This window comes from Anopheles ziemanni, chromosome 2 (assembly GCF_943734765.1).
Source record: "Anopheles ziemanni chromosome 2, idAnoZiCoDA_A2_x.2, whole genome shotgun sequence".
NCBI classification, from domain to species: Eukaryota; Metazoa; Arthropoda; class Insecta; order Diptera; family Culicidae; genus Anopheles; species Anopheles ziemanni.
The window spans coordinates 23,428,182-23,449,768 of NC_080705.1; the positions used below are offsets into that span (position 1 = coordinate 23,428,182).

A 21,587-nucleotide genomic window follows, 5' to 3' on the forward strand; every position below is an offset into this window, starting at 1 on the left:
GGACTGTATCTAATCTTGTCCATCGTGTAAAGCAGATTTTGGATCACATCATTTGAAGGTCAGCAATATGGCCAGATAGTATGAAGCGTCGGATAATTGAGCTACGTTAATTTGTTTTCTTAGTTGTCGACTAGGTATGTTCCTCTTATATTCATGAAAATATTCAACTACTTTCACTTCTACCGATAGTAATTGCTAAAATAAAATACAGTATTTACACATTTCATTATTTGAGGATTACAGAGGCTTTCCATTTTCCACATTTGCCTCTTTTTCAGTTATGTCGATGGGCTCTAGATCGGTTTTTGCATGCGCAAGGTTGCTATTCGCTTCAGTGGACTCTCGATCAACCACTTTACCGTCGTCAACAGTAACGCAGACAGAGTTACCTTCTTTCTGTCTATCGTCTTCCACCGAGCCTTCGATATCATCCTCCTCCTCGGAATAGATATCGTTGAAGCGCACGTAGGAGCTGGGATTGCTACGTAATCGGTTGCTGATTTTCGATCGAAAAGATGTCTGGAAAGAAAATGGTTTCAGCATGAAATGCATTGGTGAACTGTTTCCTTGAGAAGATTTTTCGTCCCGGTGAATAACATACCCCTAGCCTACTGTCCTCATCTGCTCGTGAAAACTCGTCAAAGCGGTTCCGTTCGTTCTGCAGCTCGTCGATCACCTCTTCCAGCTGCCGGGCGCTACAGAGTGGCGTGTCCACCTCCTCCAGTAGATCGAGCTGCTCGTTCATGGCCACGTAACACTCGCGCTGCGCATCGTACTCGATGATATTCTGAAACCGATGGCCCCACAGGATCTCCATCGGTAGGTAGGACGTGCGTGCCTGCGTCGTTTGGCCCGTCGTCATCGTTCCGCCCGTCATCGTGACAACGATCTCGAATCGCCGATCGAGTAGATCGGTGGCCGAAATGTCGTACAGTGGGCTGTATCGATCGATCACGTGGCACACCGTGATGGGCCATAGGGCCAAAATGTGCCCATTGTTCTGCAACCGAAGGCGCGATTCACAGCGTTCCACCACGCTCGTGCCCGGATGGCGCCGGGGTTCGAGCATCGTTGCCGTCACCTTCGTCCCGATCGCATGCTGCTGCTTTTGGTCGCACACACGAAACACCAAGCACAGCCGACCATCCCGCTGGCAGATGACGGCCTTTCGGCTAAATTTCATTTCGAAGCTTCGCTTGGGTGTGCGAATCATTTTGGCATACACGACACCAACCATCGCCCCGCCAATGACCATCCCGAACACGATCTGCACCAGCAGCAAAAAGAACGCCTCCGGGCACTCCTCCGTCGGTACGATCACACCGTACCCGGTCGAGACTTGCGTTTCGACGCTGAACAGCAGAAAGCCGGTGAAGGTGGTGGTACCCTCGACACACGGCTTATTGCCGTCCCCAAGCCGTTCGCCCGTTTTTGGATCCTTTTCCAGATCGCCGTGGGCGTACGCGATCAGATACCAAAGGACGGCAAAAAACAGCCAGCTAAGGCAGAAGCTCAGCACGAACAACATCAGCGTGTAGCGCCATTGCTCGTCAACCTGGTGTGAGTAGGAAAGAGGGGCACAGGTGATGGCTACAGATAATTTGGATAATTCAACACTTTTACCTACCAAGGTTGTGGCAATATCTCTCGCAAACCGAATCGATCGTTGAGGCAAATGGGCCAGGTGTACGTTGCCTTCACCTTTTTTGGTGACGACACGTCGGGCTTTGACAGCACGTGTCCCTTGATGCTGTGGATCACGCCGCAGTCGAAGGTTCTGTAGGCTTCGAGCACTCTGTATGGTAATGGGGAACATAGGATCCCTTTCTGGGGAGAAAAAAAGCAATTTAAAAAAATAGATATTTCGGAGTTCATTTTTAACGAAATAGTTACCTGTTTCCGCATTTGTGAAAGCTGTCCCTTGGTCGGGATTACTGCTACCATCTTCCGGTCCAAGGTCGTTGATGATATGCTGATCTTTGCGATCGATTTCCGATTCGGAACTCACATCATCTTCTATCCTAAAAAAATGTGAATATTTTCAAAATTGTATATTATAGCTTAGGTGTATAAAGAATGAAACAAATCTACAAAACACAATATTTCTAATCAGCTGCCCGGTTCACGTGCGTGTTTGTTTGAAAACATTTCCGGATGCCGTTCGCGATGCGTCATATGGCTTACCATAGTCTATTTCTATCGAATGCCGGTCGGCGAATGTGATAAGGACTGCCAGGCGCGGTCCAGGAGTTTCGCTCGTTATCGTAGTCCACTATCTTGATCGGCCGCGAGAATCGATATTCGATATGTTGCTGTTGCTGTTCCTGTACGTTCAGCCAGTGCCGCCTTTGGGAGTACGGACTTCCGTCTAGCGAATCCATTTTACTGTAGCAGGAGAATAATGTTTTAAATAAATTTATTTTATATTGACTTACAATTGTACATTGAGGCTGAAACACGTGTTAGAATGGATGAAAATCCAATACACTTGTAAATGAAAGTGATAACCGTAAGTAGATTTTATGAAATAATAACTGTTGCGAAAGAAAATACTACAATACTGGATATTTACTCTAAGCTCATGTTCACCGTCACTTAGATCACGGATGACTACACCGGGTGGACATTCGAGTTAAAGAGAGTGTGCGCGACTGAGTAGACGATTTCCAAATCAGATTTTGATATGTAGTAAACATCGGAACAGATAGACGGACCGTAAAAATGGTTCCCCTATTCCGGGTGATTGATGATAAGATATGGGGTCGTCGTTGCGTCGCACTTATATTGTTTCTAATGTGCGAATATCAGCTGCAAGTTGGGAAATGATGAAGGAAAAAATTGACTTCCAAAAATAAAATAAATTGAGTTCGAGTGGCAAAAATTTTTGATGGGTAATGTTTTGAGTTGAATTTTAAATCCGTTATTTAACGATACTCCAAGGCAACCTCTGAGCAAACAATGCAAGGTTTTAAATTTATTTAAAGCAGATTTACAGAGATAACTACCAATTTTTAAATTTTTATTTTTAAAATTTACGCACATGAAAAATAACAAGTTCTACCATCTAGGCAAACTGTCAAAATGATCGACGATTGTCATGTCATGTCAGAGGTGTCGTTCGAGACTCCCCTTCTAAAACTATCCCCTGGTCTAAACAGAAGAAGAAGCTTGCACGATTTTGACAGATCGCCAGTATTTTGTGAGAAAAGTTGACTTTTTACTACGCACAGAGTAAGAACGAGGAGTGTTTGAGGCTAAACTTTACGATAACAAATCCTTTAACTATTTGCTAGGCGAAGAACAAATAGCGCGGGAGTGTTTTCGTAAGCGGGAGGCGGTTCTGGTGCATTCTGTTTCGTGCACTTCGAAGTTTCGATGCCAGTGGCGATAGCGTTTGTTGTTCTGTTGGGTCCTCGGAGAAGGCGAATGGTGGTACTCGATCAACACGAAGTGCTTTAGCGAAAAAGGTTGAGCACAACAGTTGAATAAGCATTTCTCATCGCTACAAAGACCAACGATTGCCTGTAGCTGGTGAAACTGATTGAACTAAGTTGTATTCCACGTCGAGGTGCACCAGCGTGTTATGCATCTTCCTTTGCAGTGTTATTTATGTCCGGTCTTTTAAAGATACCATGCTGCGCGTCGAAAAACGCTTCCAGTGGTCCAACGGTAATAACGATCGACTGAATAGAATGGCCCACTAAGGCAAAACTTTTCTTAAGTTACAAAATTTTGTTTGGAAGTGGCTCGTTGTTAGGGAAAGTGTGGTTCTTGACGAAGCGGTTCGCCACGCCTCCTGCGAACCGGTGCAGATGTGATGCCATATCGGAAAAGGCGGCGGTTTGCGGTTTTGCCTACGAGTGAATAGCGAGTTTGTAACCGTTCTATTACCGTAACAATGGCTGTCCGGTGTGTAGTTTCCACACCGAAAAGTTAAACGAGAGGAACCAGAGTCGAGCATCGACGGGTCGCGAAGCGTTTTGTGGGACGCACATGCCAGTGTGCCGCACCTGCGGACGACGGTGGTAAACAAAAACGAACGAAATGTCGACAAAAACAACGACAACCACTACGACGGTGACCGGTCGAGGTGGCAGTAGCAGCAGCAGTTCTGGGGAGTTTGATGTGGCCGCGTTCGAGAAGCGGCTCCGAGATCTAAAGGATACGCAGGAAAGTGTACAGCATCTGTCGAGCTGGTGCCTTTCGAAGCGGGCGCACCACAAAAAGATCGTCAGTAGTTGGTTGAACGTGTTGAAGCAAGGTAAGTCCTGCCAACGTTTATCCGGAATGTTGGCACCATATAGTTCATCTCTGGTAGCTCAAGTTCACATGGGAGTATTTTGTATGGTGGTAACATGAATTAACTTGTTTGATTAAAATAATTTTCAAGTGTTAATCTTGATTTAAAGGCTTCTGGTTATACTTGTTCTAACGTTTAGTAATTCTGGATGTGACAGGGAAACAAGACGAATATTTTAAGTTCAGATAGAAAATCTCATCGAATCGACTGATTATTTCAAACGATTTCTGTTTATGCAAATACTAACAAGAATGGATTTAAAAATGATATCATCAAGATCGCTTTAAGGCATGAATTAAGAGGTTTTATTTTGTCTTGTTTCAGTGAAAATCGAAAGCCGCCTTACGCTGTTCCACCTGGCCAATGATGTTATACAGTACAGCAAGCGCAAGAACTACGAGTTCGTCGACAGCTGGGGCACGTACCTGCAGAAGGCGACCACCCTCGTCCGGGACGAGAAAGTCAAGCATAAAATATTGCGCATCTTCAAGATCTGGGAGCAGCGTGACATCTACAACGAGGAGTTCCTGGCTGACCTGAACGGGCTCCTTAGCGCGACCACATCCTCGGCCAAAAAGCTCCAACAGCAGCAGCAACAGCAGCAGCAGCAGCAACAACAACAACAACAGCTGCAGCAACAACAACAGCAGCAGCTGCAACAACAGAAAGAACAACAGAAGGAAGAACTGAAACGGCAGCAACAGCCGGAACAAGCCTCGACATCGGCACTGTCCGGCGTGGTATCGACGGACTCCAGCAAAGCGAAGCACGTGTGGGATGATTTCCAGGCGACGCAACTTGCAACCGCGATACGCGACTGCGTGAAGCTTCAGAGCGATACGGACCAAACGTTCAAGGGTCTGAACAAGAAGCCAAGTGTCGAGGTCGAGCCGGTGATGAACTCGGTCAAAGGAAAGGACCGCAAGCGGGTGGAGGAGGTTGTGCACGAACTGGAGGAACAGGTCGAACAGCATGAAAGCTTTGTGGAGGTGCTAAAGGCGGAACAGCAGTCGAGGCGGGAGCTGCTGAATGTGCTGCAGCAGGCACAAGCGTTCTACGACCATCAGCGCGCTGATGCGAAAGTTGTTGTGGTTGTAAGTAGTTTTTTTCTTCTCCCCCATGCGCTATCTTTCCCTTCATCCTTTTCTGTAACCCTTTATTAGTATTACTACAATGGTAAAAAGAATACCCTTTTGTAAATTTAAAACTGTTTATTTCGTCCTAGGCATATTCGAGGTTTTCCAGCCATCTGCGAAGCATGAAAAAGCGCTTGGACGACTTGACGGCGCTGAGCCCGATACCGTCGCCCGATGTGAACGCACCCTCGCCGGTTCCAACGGACGGGGACAACATACTGCCAAACGAGGGAACCTACTTCAACATACAGCAGCACCATCGGCAAAGCTATATGGACGGCGGCAAGCTGCCGTTCGATTTAAACGACTTCAACCGGAGCGATTCCCCTCAGGTTCACCACAGTGGTAAGTGCCTGCCCGTAGAAATGTGTTTGTGTGTGTATGGAAGGATGGGGATGGTATGGTAACAATATTAGAAAAGTCAATTTAGTATGATATATTGCAACAGGGAAAGATTGTGGTACAATTGTTTTTTTGTTTTTCAATACTTAATTTACTGTAAAACATTTTGGGCAGTATTGTTGTTTTATTTTTTGTTTCCGTTTCAAAGACTCGTTGAATTAAGCCATGTCAACATTGACTTAAACAGTCAATGCTTGCACTGTGGATTAGATGCGATTCGATTACAACTTGTTTTGTGCGTTATTTAGTATATTTTTTTTATGTGGCTTAGAAGATGTGTAACCGATGCTACCTATTTTTCGCAAAAAAGAATTAAATGCTTCTGCTTTCTTATGTGTTTCATATTGATTTGAAATTGAACAAAATTGTATGTTGAAGGCTATTTAGTTTTAGCGAAAATCTTTCGTCAAAACTATTGACGACCTCGTCCTTCAAAGTTAATGTTAATTGATGGAAGTTATGTCCAAAACGTTCCAAATTTGCAATATTGTTTAGGAATCTTATTATTCAGTAAAGTACACTACAGTTTGTTTAGACCCACAGCTTATGTCGTGATTTTATTGATCATGAGCATTGTTTCACGTTTTGGTCCTTGCGTACCCCACACTCTATTCGTTAAGGCTTTTACGACTACACACCGATGCGATGATTTCATTGTCCCGAAATTTGAATTGTCGGTACACTTTTTTCAAAATGTGCATTTAGAAGTTTTTTTGTTTGGTTTTTTCTTCTAGTTTGATTTTGGGTTTGATTTATATTTTTCCTTATTTGCTTGAATTTATTTCATTTGTTTCGCTTGCACTAGTTAATTTTAGTTTCAAGTTTCTATTTTGTTTAAAGCTGTACGAATTATTAGAAAAAAGTGTTTCGCTGCTTAGTGAAAGATAAGTCTAGTGTAAGAAAATGTTCTTTTGTTTTTGTGGGGAAAACATTCAATGATCATGTATTTGGAAGGTAGAGCACAACGCACTAGCATCAACGAGCTACGCACGATTCGTTACGATAATGATGTTGCTGATGTAGTTCTTTCATCTTTTTTCTGTCCGTCTATCTTTTTACTCCCCCTGTGGCAAACAAACAAAAAACCAAACATTGCGCGGTAATGTGCGGGACAGTGCAACCGATTGAAGTGATACATTCGCGTAAGGAGGAATCGGAAGGGGTGAACGATTTCCTGAAGACTTTTTTCCCCGATCCATCAGGTTACCACGGTGGCCAAGCGGTACCATCGTCGTCGGCGGCGGTGTCGTCGGGTGGCGTTGGGCTTGGGCTAGGCGGCGGTCTCGTAGCGCCCCCGCAACCCCCTCCCGGAATGGTGCCACATCCGTACGGCGGTGGTGGTGGTGGTGGTGGGGGAGGAGGAGGAGGTGGTGGTGGTGGTCTGGTGAATCCGTGGGTCACGTCCACACCACGTGGCCCCGGGCCTGGCGTAGTTGGTGGTTATGGAAATCTGCCTCCGCCACCGTACGGCAATCCGGGATTGCTGGGTGACTACGGTTCTCCGCAGCCGCCACCCGGTTTGGGACGGAATGCCGGCCCCGTAACGTCACCGCTTCTTCCCCCTCCGATGCCACCGCTCAATCTCGACGAGTCCGATGAGTACAATTCGACCTGGGATATGCCAATGACATGGGATGGAACACATGTAAGTATAATGCCATTACAAAGCTGGAAGTTTTTTTTTAATTTTTCAGGTGAATTAAGGGTTCTAAGGGGAATAGTTTGTTTCCGGTGAACACTGTTATTTTCGCATATAACATTGAATGACATTATTTTTAAACTTTTCTCCATCAAAATCCAGATAGTTCAGTTGCAACATTCTTTACCTTTTTCAAATTTAGTCGAAAGTAAATTCAGAAAGTCATCAAGTATTTGATGAGATAAGTAAAAAAAAAGTTTGGTAAAATATTAAATAAGATTCCTACTTTGAATTTCGATACAAAAGGTAAAAAGCATTGGGTCCTGTAAAGGTCGGGGCCTAAAGCAGTTTATTAGTTTACTTGGGCTTTGATTCACCAACAAAATACTGTACATAATGTTGTCCATACGTTACGGTCTGGCTAAAGTAGAAAGAAGCATAATAACGTCATTTGTTGCCGATAATATATCTCTTTTTGTCTCTAGGATTCGTCCGGATTCCAGAACCTAGATCCAACGGTGTCACCGTCGCATTACGACCGGAAAGGTATGAATGCCAGCAACATTATGATCGACTACGGCGACGGCAGTAGTGGCGACGGCGGGCATCAAGACGTCGACCATCGGCAGCTGCAAAACAGCATGACACTGTTCGCAAAGGACAAGGGACGGCTTGCAGACGTCGACCACCGGAACCTCATCTCCCTGACTGGCTCGCCGGGCGGTCCTCCGCCGAAGGGTGGTGGCATGAACGACATGGACATAGACGACCATGACGACGACAACGCAGAGCACCATCATCAGCATCATCGTCGTCACAATCATCATCAGCAGCAGCAGCTACATCATCAGCACCGAATGTCATCGACGGGTGCCAGTAGACGGCCAACGACGGCGGGTGGTGGTGGCTACAATGCGCGCAAATCCGGCCCACAACCCGTACCTGCCCCACAGCAACAAGCCATCTGGGCGACGGGGAACGCATTTTCATCGACGTCACTCGACGTCGACCAGCGTCTTCCTGCCACCAGTGGCAACGGTTTGGGCTCGTCAGCATTGACAGTCGTAGTCCCGACGGCGGCCGATGATTCCGGGGACGAGAGTGTTGCAACCGGTGCCGCCGAACCGCCGCCGGGTGATGAGTCAAAGGATCTCGACATGCGAATACAATCGCTGCAAGACGCGATCGCTGCCCAAATAGCAAACAATGGTACCGGTTCCAACTTCGTCCTGCCCAATTCTTTGCAACGACTCGGGGACGGAATGGCTTCGGACGACGAAAACGTAGCTCCGCTTCGAGAGGCCAACGAAGAGCAGCACGGTAACACAACGCTCGACGACAGTGGCGAAGGCGATCTGAGCCTTCCGGAGCTGCAGACACCGGTTTCGTTGCTGGAAATTGATGACTTTTTGGTAAATTACCTTTGCGACTAGTCACCGCCACTTTTGTTTTATTATTTTACAACTAATGTTTCACATTTCTTAACCTACATGCTTTACTTTAGCAAAATTTCGAACGGGAACGCTTCGACCTGACCAAACCGCCAGCTTTGCTGATGAGCAATCAGACGGAATCGTCGCAGTCTCCTCCACCTACCTCAGGTGAGTGTGTCGTATTATGTTGCACTTCTATTGCTTTTGTTTATTGCATGGTTTTTTTCTTCTTGGCGTAACGACCGTATTCGGATATACCTGCCATATCAAGGGCTTACTAGATTTTTTCCCTTTGGGAAAAAGTGGGTTCGGTCTCCGTTGGGATTCGGTGCATATCTAGAACAAAATGCCCTTAATGTTGGGGCAGCGGTCACGGGCTCATACAAACAGTCCCCTGAAGTTATATGAAACGACGGCATTTGAGAGGATTGTCTAGTCGATTGTCTAGACTCTAGAGGGATTTCAGTGAAAGATTGCATTCGTCTGCTAGCACCATTGTAATTTGCTGATGAAGTTTAAATAAATAAATCCTTTACACCTGTTCCGGTGCGAAATGAAAATGCGGTGGCTGACCAAAGCTTCTACATCCTCACGTTTTCTGCTTCTTAGTATTTTTTTTCTGGTTTCTAACACAATAACCTTTCCAGTGCTGTCAGATTTATCTTTACATTTGCTTAAATTTATAGCAAAAATTCGTCACGCGCCCTGTATATGAGCACTTAACCATATTACCTTGCCTTATTATTTATTCTATTAATCTGTCGTCCTCTTGTCGTCGTCAATCTGACTCTCGATTTTTATGTGACAACCCTTTTTAATCCTTTTTGCGTTTTCATGTAGAACACTCCGGAACGGGAGGAGATGGTAGAAAGAATCCCGCCGATAACAACGAGAGTGTCGACATGGACCTATCAGACGAAGAAAACGACGGTCAGCAGCAACAGCATCATCACCAAGCGATCCAACGATCACCGCCAGAAGCAGCAGGTAATTGACACTTTATGCGGTTCATGTTTCCGTGTACCGTTTTCTTCACCGACACATTTGTTGCATTAATTCCCTATTGCAGCTCACCTTCCAAGCGCCATGGACGAAAACAGCAGCGACACGATTGGCAAGGATGAGTCGGTCCAAGGTCGTACACCGGCGAACAACAACAGTAGCAGCAACGGCCTCGGTACGGCCTCCAACAGCAACAGTGGTAGCGATACGCCAACACCACCAAACCACCAGCGACCACCACTACTTCCCGATCCAACCTTCCCACCGACCGGTGGAAGCCGGGCGAAATGGGATCTTCCACCGCCCAGCCTGATGAGCCTGACCGGGCTCGGTAACTTCGGTGCGGTTCTGCCTCCCCCGAGTCTGGTGGGCAACCTTAACCATCCGCCACCGGGAACGTCGTCGCATCTGCCGCAGATCTGGGCCGACCAGCCACCGCCACCGGCAGGAATTGACGTGCCGACGGGACTGTTCAGTTCGCCCAATCGGCCTCCCCCATCGCTTCCGTTCGGCGCCGTTGTTGGTCAACCGATCAAAGGCAACAATAACTATCGGGGAGGAACCCCACGCGGGCGAGGACACCACAATCGTAACGCGCCGTACTTCCGCGGCGGATTGATGATGGGTGGCGCTGTCGGTCCGTTCATGGCAGCGGGTGGTGGCGGCGGTGGAGGCAATGGATCCCCGGGAATGCGTGGCGGTGGCTACCGGGGAGGAGGCGGTGGTAACGGGGGAAAATTCCGCGGCGGTGGAAACAATCGTGGTGGTTGGTAATAAAATGGCAACGACAAACGTGGGGAGAAACAGAAACGAGCAGGAGCGGATTGAAAGAGAGAGAAAGTAAAGCGAAAAAGGATCAGCATGTAAAATTGACTATAATAATTCATAATGTTTACGAGTAACACATTATAACCCTGAAACATACGTAGTTCCTTGAGGGGAGAGTTGGAACAGAACAGCATAGTACGAATATACAAAAGTGTTTACATTCTTATTGAGAGTAAGCAAAGTAGGTAGAAAGAAGTGTTAAGGTGTTAAGGAGCGTAGGTCAAAGGGACCGCACTGCGTGCGTGAATCCCTCGGATTCGGTAAGGATTTGTAAATATATAAATAGAGGATGGCAGGTGAACACAGAAAGCAACAAACGAGGAAAATAGTTTAATTATGCGATTTAAAAGGAATGCAAAAAATGATCTTTTTATAGATATATTTCACTCTCTCTCTCTCTCTTGCTCCGATTCTCTTTCGATTCACGGATAAAGTGCATGAGAATGTCGAAGGCAAAGAATGGGTGCGCAGAGTATAGTGTCAGGGAAATGTTTGTCAAAATTGTTTAGTTTGTAAGAGACTTGAATTTTCACACACACACACACACGCGGCCAGGGACAAAAGAAGACGAACCCGACCGGACGACACGGGAGAGCGATTGGTGGGTAAAGTGGCGTGAATGGATGGGAAGAAATCATTACATTACTCGATGTTTGTATACAGTCCTGTAGGGACTCCGCTTGGTTGATACAATAACGGAAGAATAACGGTTCTTCGCGAGCTACTAGATGTTAGCTGTAAGCAAGTCTCTGAAAAAGTATAACGTATCAAAGCAGTCCCCGATTCATAATGCGATAGGATGGAAATGGATTACGAACCTTGTAACAGATCGTGTTTTTTTTATTTGCCTGAATTAAGCGGTTTGTCTATGGTTTGGTGAAACTATCATGTTTATATCACGTTTGCTTTCGACAATGTTTCGCATTGTTGGTATGACACATTTTTTCGCGTTTTTATTTTATTTGTTTGTGAACATTTTGCACGATCTCTAGACCGGTAATCACGAACGATCAGAAATTTTGGGTAGATTAGTTTTGTTTGTCAAACGTTTTTCCCTGTGCACAATCAAAGTAAGCAATACAACGTGGTCGTAGAACAGCTTGTGTAACGTTGTATCTATTGGAAAACAGGACTATCCCTGGAGGTAAATAAGAAGGAAGTAGCAGGGTGCCCTTTAGATAAACAAACGAACCACCCTGAAAAGAATAGAGGGTAATATGCTATTTACTTTGCTGGAAATTTGTTTGTTAGGATTAAACAGGCTGAAAAAATGAAGAACAACCAACCGATGGAAACAGCTTTAGTTTCTTCTTCACATCTCTTCAACTGATGCTTCACCTTAGAAACTAGATGTTCTGATATGGATAATTGAACGATAGAAATAAACTGAATTGTGTTAAACTGGTGGTACTCGGGTGGAATGGGTGCTTTTTCACGCGGTTGACACCGAAGAGGGTAGCACGACGGTAGAAATTAACCCTTATATATTTGAGATATCATTCCTTTCCATTGCGTCCTATTGTTATTGCTTTCTTGACCCAAGCCTTTTTCGTTCTTTCCCGGGAGAAGGCGTTTTAATTTTTACAAGCCTTTATGCTTTGATTTTTTTTAATTCCATGAATTTTAACTTAACTTATGGTTTTTGGATTCATTTTAACGAACAAAACCAACAACACTCAACACTGTTTTAATATGGTGTTATATTGTTGTGTCCAACTATTCAATTATGTGCTGTTTTGGCCCTGGTTTCGGTTTGCAGGTTTCTAAAATAATCAAATTTTTCAAATGCTCATGGCGTAGAAGGTTATTAGAGCTTGTTTTTGCTGCTTCTGAATGAATATGTACGCAAGCATAATTCAACAAAACATATCGCGCGGGCAAACAATGCTTTTATTCGCTATCAACTATTTTGAAACCCATTTTCTGGTCGATGAATGGTTTGATTCCTGCTCGCAAAAGCTCTGTTGGCATCTTTCCGAAAAGCAATACAAAAGGTCAGACACATAATTAATAGAACGAAGCTAATTTAAGGTCATGTAGGGCTAATGAATACGAAAAGGAATCTAATAAATTTGGTAAGAAGCAACGATGAAGCGAAACCAATAGTTGCCGAACAAGTGGTTGAATTTATGAAATCACTTATGTAACGACCGATATAAACAAATTTGAAAAGTAATGTACGTCAAGAAGCCGTTATTCTGAGAACACAGTTTGTTTTCATTTTGTGTAGTTTGTCTGAATCCCCTGGCTTAATTTGTATTTTATCACACGTTACGTGTTAAATGGTACGAAAATATAAATCAAACTGCGTACATTGCAAAAGAAATGAAGGTTAATTCTGTTGGCAAACGCAAACTAATGAGAATCGGCTTGCATACTGTTCGTTGGTCGTTTCTCTCAAACCTATTGGTTCTGAACCTCATAATTAATACACATTATATTCCTTTTTAAATGATGCATTGTGTCAAAATGTTAATAAAATTTCATATTTCAGTTTGTATCATTTTCAAAATGCAAACTAATGAAAATCCAGCGATCATGTAACGTTGGTCTGTAAGGTTCGAAGTTTGGTTTTTTGAGTCAATCATGAGCGTCTGTGAAATCAAACTGAACTTTCACGTTTTTTAAAGCACAGTTTCGTTAAACGTTGATGTTTAAATTTTAATTGTTCAGCCTTGATTTAGGGCATTGCATAATTTAAAACGGACTGTTGATAGAAACCAAAAAACCACTTTCAGGTGGAATTCTGTTTATTTCATATCAATCCCATTTTCACACTCATCTTCTTTCATCTGTGCTCAAAGTATCCCCGTGTCGGTGTTCGCTTTTCTGCTGGCCTCTCTCAGTTGGATCTCCTAGTATAGTTCAAAAGCACACCATAACAATCCGTTCCAGTATCGAGGTGGTCTCTATGTAGCTCGGTAACGAGCTAGACGCATTGTTTTTTTATCAGGATTATTTTACTCACAATAGGGAAATAAGTTCAACAGTGTTCCGTTAGTCGTAGGCAAATGTGTGACGAGGTTACTCCCATTGATGAACATAGTGTACAAAACAGGGTTAGATGTAAATGATACTAGTAGGCTAGTGTACAGGTTGCGCTAGTATGTTAGTGCATTTGCTGTTAATTTTTGTTAGCTCTAGATAACAAATGTACAAAAAATACGATAAGTGTGTGGATTGTATATAAGAAAGGGGGAAAAAATAAAGATTGTTGTCAGCAGGTCGCTGGCAGTGGCTCTTCAGGACAGTGGAGAGTGTAAATGAAATAAAAAAAAAGGATTTTATTAATTAAACAAATTATAAAAACTCCTAAATAGCGCTGTAAAATTCACAAACAACCTTTCTTTGTCTGTTTCATTGTGTTTTCGTTATATTTAAGTTTTCGGCAAACTTATACTAATAGCTGACATTATTCCCGATCCGTTTTTGCTTTTATCATCATATTTCGCATACATACTACTCCTTTCAGCAACTGGGACACATTTGGAGTTCAAGGATCGTGGATAATGGCGTAAAAGTTTCTTCAACAGACTGAACTAGTGATGTAGTGCTTTAGATAGAGTTCAAAACACATAAGCAAAAAGACGGCGAATGACTGGAACAGAATGCCAAGCAAGTGGCGGGACAAAGTGAAAATATAATTGGAAACATAATACAGTGATTGACACGTTAATGATTGGTTGGGGCCGTGTCTTCAATGTGTCCTTTGCCCTTTTCTCTGTACCTCTCGTTTTCCTTTATTCTTTCTCTTCGGCTTGAGATTCCCAAACAGGACCCTCTACAGTATTCGATGACGTAGCGTAGGGAATTCACTGTCGGTGTTGTATTCCGTTCCGTCGATCGAACGTGCGTACCGAAAAACCTCCGGAAATTCCGTAACCCGAGCCGAGGGCTCATCTCCATCCGCAGGAAAATACGTATGCAAAGTCAGCGCCCTCTGCTCGCTAGACACGGCGTTCGGCATTTTGGCCGATCTCCGATCCCCGTGCCAGTGATAGCTTGTAGGAAGTCCTGCCGACGCTTTGAAGTTAATGAACCCCATAAAGTAATTATTTTATAATTCCCCAACCAAACCCTTTTTGTCACTTTTGGTGGATCGGGCAATTCTACACTCTACCGTGAAACAACGTATTCCACGACGTATGGCACGTAGAAGTGGCGGGATCAGTCTTATGTTGGTGACAAGTTTGAGAGCTCCCTTCCTTGGCGAGGGCGGATATTGGATAGATGACAGCCGGATATGAAAGCGGTTCCAAAACAGGTCGCAACAATAGAAAAGCTTGTTGAAGAGTTTTCTAATGAATTTGGTTCAAAACATAACCATGGGACGTTCACGGATTTCTTTTAGAATTTAAATTAAGGCTTATAGAAGACTCTATCGTTTTTATTTGTTTGTTGAAGCTGTTTGATCGAAAGTGACATAATTCAAACTTTATTCGCGATACTAAAGTGCTATAAGGAAAAGTCCAATTTCCTTATTCATACAGACTTTTTACAGTAATAAATTGTTGAATAAAGAAACGGCATAACATTCACGCCATTCTTGTTATAAAGTTCTTTGACAATTTTCGCCAAGTCACTACATCAACGATACATTGATATGCTTAAAGAAATAACACAAACAAGTGACAGTATGTTGTAAATTTAACTTCATTGGCCTTGACAATCCTGCAGAGAATTCGTTTGAGTTGAGCGAATGCTGCAGGTATGCATGCGTTGGTTTACACATTTTTGTGTAAGGGAAACACATGAACTAACAACTGCCTTGATACCTGCCTCAGCATGCAACACATGTGCGTTCTCGTTTTAATTAGTTTGGCATAATTTATGAACTCTTCTGGACGGTGTCTCTACGCCCGGACATGGTATGTCCTTTCACTGTACGCAAAGATTAATGTGAGTGTAGATCTGTTCGGACGTAGTAGGTAATGCTTTTCAGATTAGTAGTTATATTCATCTCACTAACAGAGAATTAGTTACCAAAGCATGTCAATTGTTTAGCAAACTGTTTTTAAATCTAAATAGTTTACTTAACTTCTGATTTGAAAAGAGAAATAAAAGTTACTTAAGATAAAACTTTCACTACTCTACTTTTTACATTGAAATTTCCATCCTTATTAGTTTTCGAGCAAGGTAAGCAGTTGCTCAACATCGTTTAAGTTTGTTTAAAGTCGGGAAAAACAAAATGGATCCGTCGATGGCGCAATTTGTTGCCGGTATATTTATTGGTAGATGTTTCATTCCATGCTTCATGTGCTCCATCCTTATCATCGTGTCTGGCGAGACCAGACGAAAGCACTCGAATCTTTTTCCAGACATTTAACCCCGACTGAGCGATAGAAAACTTGGTCTTTTAGATATGATTTTTAATGGTACACACATTTATTTGTTTATAGACTTTCACATTTTGAAATTATAGGAGGAGTTACTTGCATTATTAAGCATATTTTCAAGAGCTTAACCATGCTACCTTCATGCAGCACAGATGACAGTTTCTCGGCACTGATTTATTGCTCGGTGACTGTACTGATTAATTGAATATTCAATTTACAGTCTGCCCTAGCCGACGCAGGTTTCTTCTCGCTTTTTTTCATTCTTCCTGGTCATGAAATTGGCTCCCGAAAAGAGCCCCGTTTCGTTCCGGCATTCCAGGTCGTGAATTGTAATTTAATTGTGAAACGACTGACGATAAACGCACGATAATCAACGGTGACACCTTTTTAATGGTTCTGACTAATTTTGTTTCCCGTTTTGTTCCTTCTTTTCCTATCATCAGCATGGCAGTTTTTCCCTTCGAACCCTTACGACACGTTTCGCGTTCATGCTAATTGACCGAATTCGAGGAAAATGGTGATGTTTTTAAATCGTTTTCTCTCGTCTACAGCGTCTGAGTTTTTGCTTTAACACTCAATGCGTGAATTGAATGGTTTACTCAAATTTGATTTAAGATATCAATTACACTGATCAAGATTGCTTCATTTACCCATATTTTGTGAGTTAATAAAGGTGAAACGGGCAAAGATCATTCTTGATTACACCTGATTCCGCCAAAATGGAGAATAAGTATATACCTGATGGTTATGAAAAGGTCAAGTATTTGAAATATATGTCGATCTGGTTTACTGTTAAACAATTTGAGAAAAGTAAAATCAATTTTCCTCTTGTAAATGTTGTAGCCATTCAAGGTAAATAAATAGTTTAAAATCTAAGAGTAATCTTCGTGAAGAAAACGGTTGTGTCACTGTTTTTTGGTGAACTTTCTAACCAAGACAGGAAGCAACAACATATTTTACAACCAATAAGAAACCGAGGAAGAAAATAAGGATGAACTGTGCGTTGAAAAAACAAACACATGCCACACTAATCCTACATCTGTCACGCGTGCTGGGTAAACACATGGCGGCCAGTACTACAGCTAGTATGTGTGTATGTGTGTGTGTCGGTGTGGTCGGGATGCTCCAAAGGGTGATGGGAAATAATTTAATATCGCTGGTAACACGTCCTCCCTTGTCACCACGGTCGGCTGATGGGCTCGGGATTATCCGGAACAAATATAGATTCGAATGTCACATGGATGACATTTCTCACTTCCGTTTCGCAGGTGGCCGCGCGTGGTGGTATGTGTGGCGGTGTGTGGAAGTATGTCTTCCCATAGGATTTCCGGGAATTTGTCGCCCACCAACGCAGTGCATCCCGCATTGTGCTGTAAGATCTCATTTTCCAAACCGTCGATGGCCATCGGGGCCGAGAAACTGGAACTCTCGCTTCCGGTGGCGTACCGGTTCTGTTGTTCAAGTTGTTCAGTATCTGGTTGTATTATCTTACCCTTTCCGGTGATTGTTTCTCTGGATCTGTGCAACTTCTTGTGGAAGTAGAGTTGATTTTCACGACGTTTCCTTTTTATTTATTCTCCTTCCTCTGACCGGTCACGGTCGATTAGGTTGTTCAATCATATCTTGTCGGTTAGTTCAAAGATTTCCACCGGAGCAATTTCAACCACTAATCGTCACATTTTTCCATGGCTTGCTGTAGAATAAACGAGCGTCAAAAGTCATCTGGGAAAGGATGTGGTTTTTCCTCCACTTCCTCGCTTGTGTCCGGGCGATGCGATTTCTTTTTTCGCAAACCCGGGATACGAAACGGGGCACATTTTCCCCTGCCAGAAGTCACACACCCTGGCGCGATGTCAGGAAAACTAACCCAAGCGTGGGACTCGTGGGCTGAGAAGATGGAACGGTGCGGGTCAGCCACACTCATGCATGGCAGCCGCCCGTGGATTCGTGGAATTTGTAACAGGAAGCCCGCTCGGTGGTGGTCCACCCCAGGACTGCTGATTGCGACTGCTCAAGACCACGACGCGTGACATCGTGGTGCGAGTGTTACGGTACTACGGTATCTGCTTCCAAGGGGGCAGACATAAAGTGATATTGTGTGCACGCCGTGCACAGAAGCGTACAAATAAAAGAATGTGTTAACGTCGCAGTCACCGAAGATGCCATCATGGCGACCGTAGGATTCGTTTAATTGTTTTTAGTGTCCATACTTTTTTGCTCTCTCTCAACTTGACTTTTTCAACATCCATGAGCGAGCATGGCTATTGTTTGTGCAACAGTTTTTATTTAATCATCTTCCATGCATTTATTGATGCCGGTTAGTTTTCATCGCTTCTGCAATGGAGGCGCCTGGTGGTTTTGAGGGCGTAAAGTAATGATAACGGCTCATCAGTTTTCCTGCTGTTTCTACAAACAGACTATTGCTTTTATTTTTGGGTCAATCGCCTTCCATTTGTCTCATAAATGCCATTTATAAGCAAAATGCTTCGTATAATGGTTTCTTATTTTTCCATTTCATTCCAGTCGCAGATTACATTTTAAATTGCCTTTATAGGCTAAGTAAACTTTTACAAATCTCGTTTATTCATGTGTCTGTGGAAGAAAATTCTGCACCAGTTCAAACAAGCTCAGGTACAAGTAGTTTAAGCTCATGCAACTTTAAAACTTCGCTTCGTAGTAATGAAACATAAAAGTAAAATATTACGAGATTCGTTTTCTCAACCCAGTTTTCAAGGGGATTTAGACTTTGTCGGTGCTTGAGTTCGTCCCAGAGCTTTATCCTGGCCGGGTAGTGTGATTAAAATGATGTAATTTAATATTTTCCTTCGAGCGTTGGTAATCCCTTCGAATGAGTTAGGCCGCAACGGTTTATTTTCTTGTGTGAGTGCGTCATAGGAATAACCCATGGCAAATGAGGTTAAGCTGCCGGCTGCCCCGAATGTGATTCATCCGAAATATTGTGCAGTGCAAAACGATGCAAAAATGTATATTTCATTGAGTTAACACCTTTTGCTATAAAGAGTGGAAATACACGTTAACAATATAAGCGAACTTTGGAACAGAAACAAGGAAACGAATTCTCCTGAACATATGGTAACAAGCGAAAAATAGTTTTATGGACGTTGAAGCCTACACAGTGGCGATGAAAATGCTCTTTTTCCAGATGTTGGAACGCCAGACAAAATCGGAAGAAAAAAGAAAGTGTTTTTCCTTCCTGTTAAGTATCTTTGCCAGAGAATAAATCCAAAGCTCATCGAATAACCGGGCGGAAGCGTGCACTGCAGTGTCGCAGAGAATTATTATTGGACGCAGCACATCTGGTCTGGTCTGCCGCCGTTATCGTCGTTATCGTCACTCGACTAGCGGAGACCCGCTACGTCTGCTTGATTTTCCTTCTTTTTCGTCCGTTTACCCTTTTTTTTGCGAGCCGTGGGACTTACAAACTCCGCTATCGCAATGCAAGCATCGAGTTACAACTTATCGATGGAGACGCATGGTGGATGGAAAAGTGGAATCGAGCGAACGATGATGATACTTTATCGCCATCGCGTTCCGCCGTTGCCGCCGCACCATCATCGCCGAGCGGTGTTTCCTCCAAGTAGGCATAGTGTGGCCCGAAGTACTTTCGCAGCCGAGTGAGTGGGAGAGGAGGATTGTGCTTTGAGGTAAGGTTGGTTGGAAGAAAAGCGCGTTGAAATGGAACACACCGACGTCGACGTTGGTAAACAGATCGCCAGTTCCTCTAGTTGCTAGTGAATTGTACATTTGTTACAAATTAGCTGTTAGATTATTTTTTAAGTAAATGTTTTCAACGACGTTTGAATGTTAATTTATGTTGCTCCATTTTCGAATACTTTGTTTGCTCATTGGTATATGAAACATGGTGAAATAAACGGTAAATTAATGCTGTTCTATGTAATTATAATTCCTTGGCGGGTTCAATTTTAACAAAACTTAATGTAGCCCGTTTCATTCATACGCTTAAAATAAAGAATGACTAGAATTGGAACTAAGTAAAACCGTTGCTTTAAAAGGGCCTAATAGGATACAGATTCTTTCTTATGAAGATAAAGAAACATTAAATTACACAACAAAGTAACATTTTATGAAATAGAAAGGTTGTAGTGAATGATGGGTTTAATACGTTATTTTCTTGAAGCCATCGATATCGTTAATTATATTGTTGCATACGGAGAATTTAAATATTTGCTGCTGTAAATATTCTCAATGTGTAGCAACTTCTAAATAACGCAATGTAGTTTCTTCTAAATTAAAAGTTTCTTCGTTTAGGTATAAGTAAAATTGAATAAAAGCTTTACTTTAAACCTTACTTTAAACTTTATGAATGGTGAATTAAAACGAATAGAAAATTCTACTTTTGCACCAAAACTATTGTTCAACAAAATTAAAAAAATTAAAAGCATTAGATTAGATTAGATTACTATATTTAAAAATATAACGTGCTCAAACAACAATTGTGAATTTTTAATGTACGTTTTGAACGGTAAAAAAATGCTATCTCCTTAAAATGCTATCTCCTATTTTTGTAAGTCGATGTAAAGATTACATATCAATAGTGAATTATTTAAAAAAACAACGAATATTTTGTTCATCCTATCTCAAAATTTGTATTTCCATAAAATTAGTCTCACTTTTCAAAAGGTGTACAGCATTTGTTCTAAGTCACAAAACAAACTTGGTATAATTTTCAAACAAATAGTTTTACTAATACCCCAGTGAACTAAATTTGTCACGTATTGCTCAAGCCTTAAAGTGAGTTGAAAAAATATAAAACACGCAAAGGAGGCACCGTATGGAAGCGTTTCGCTTGTCCCCGATAGAGTGTCTTGCGCTAGGCGTACTGGAAAAGAAGACGGGATGTTGGTTTGTCCGAAACTATCGTTCGGTGGAAAATAAAACCAGATGATATTCGACCCAACAGACAGACGATGGAAAGGGTCAGGTTGGAGGAGGCACGCGCACCACAGCATTTCGTGCAGCTTCGGCATCGTGTCGGTGGCCGTTCGTGTTCGGTCTCGTGTAGTGATGATGATGCTGACGCGAAGCGATGATGGTCATGATGACGACGATCGGTTAGCGATCCGGATGTAGGAGTTGGCTATGTGTCGAGCAAGAACGGGACATAAACACACACCCGTTTGGTCTTCATGAGAGGGAGAGACACGTCCGGAGGAGTTCGTGGGCGGTGGTTACTGACGACGGGCGAGGAGTGCTTTATCGTTCGTATTCGGTTTGGCCAGCAATGGCGGGCATATATAAGAACGCCGTCACGGTGTCGGTGCTCCATCATTTCGCTCTCGGCTACGGTGGCACTCGGAAGCAGCCGAGCATCATAACATTCGGCATCGTGCGAACGAACGAACGAACGTGCGTGCGTGCGTGCGTGCGGACGGTCGCGTTTCCCCTTTCCGGAGTTTGGAGCTGCAACGTTCAGTTTCCGGTGGGTCCTAACATAAAAAAAAACGCTAGCAGCATCTTGTTTGCCCTCCG

General features: G+C 43.2%; 2 protein-coding genes across 2 annotated transcripts; one reads left to right on the plus strand and one right to left on the minus strand.

The window, feature by feature from the left end:
* Positions 1 to 237: 237 nt before the first annotated feature.
* LOC131293212 (ATP-sensitive inward rectifier potassium channel 11-like) lies at positions 238 to 2,583 on the minus strand. Its single transcript, XM_058321292.1, has 6 exons — positions 2,573 to 2,583; positions 2,185 to 2,385; positions 1,894 to 2,021; positions 1,628 to 1,827; positions 602 to 1,555; positions 238 to 519 (listed from the first exon to the last, which is right to left on the minus strand). Exons 1-6 carry the CDS (start codon positions 2,581 to 2,583, stop codon positions 238 to 240), a joined length of 1,776 nt encoding a protein of 591 aa, XP_058177275.1.
* Positions 2,584 to 3,985: 1,402 nt separating this feature from the next.
* On the plus strand, positions 3,986 to 10,686 carry LOC131293213 (uncharacterized). Its single transcript, XM_058321293.1, has 9 exons — positions 3,986 to 4,261; positions 4,625 to 5,394; positions 5,526 to 5,781; positions 6,954 to 7,483; positions 7,963 to 8,267; positions 8,358 to 8,889; positions 8,982 to 9,078; positions 9,751 to 9,897; positions 9,980 to 10,686. The coding sequence occupies exons 1-9, from the start codon at positions 4,045 to 4,047 to the stop codon at positions 10,684 to 10,686; spliced, it is 3,561 nt and encodes a 1,186-aa protein (XP_058177276.1). The 5' UTR covers positions 3,986 to 4,044.
* The last annotated feature ends 10,901 nt before the right edge of the window (positions 10,687 to 21,587 follow it).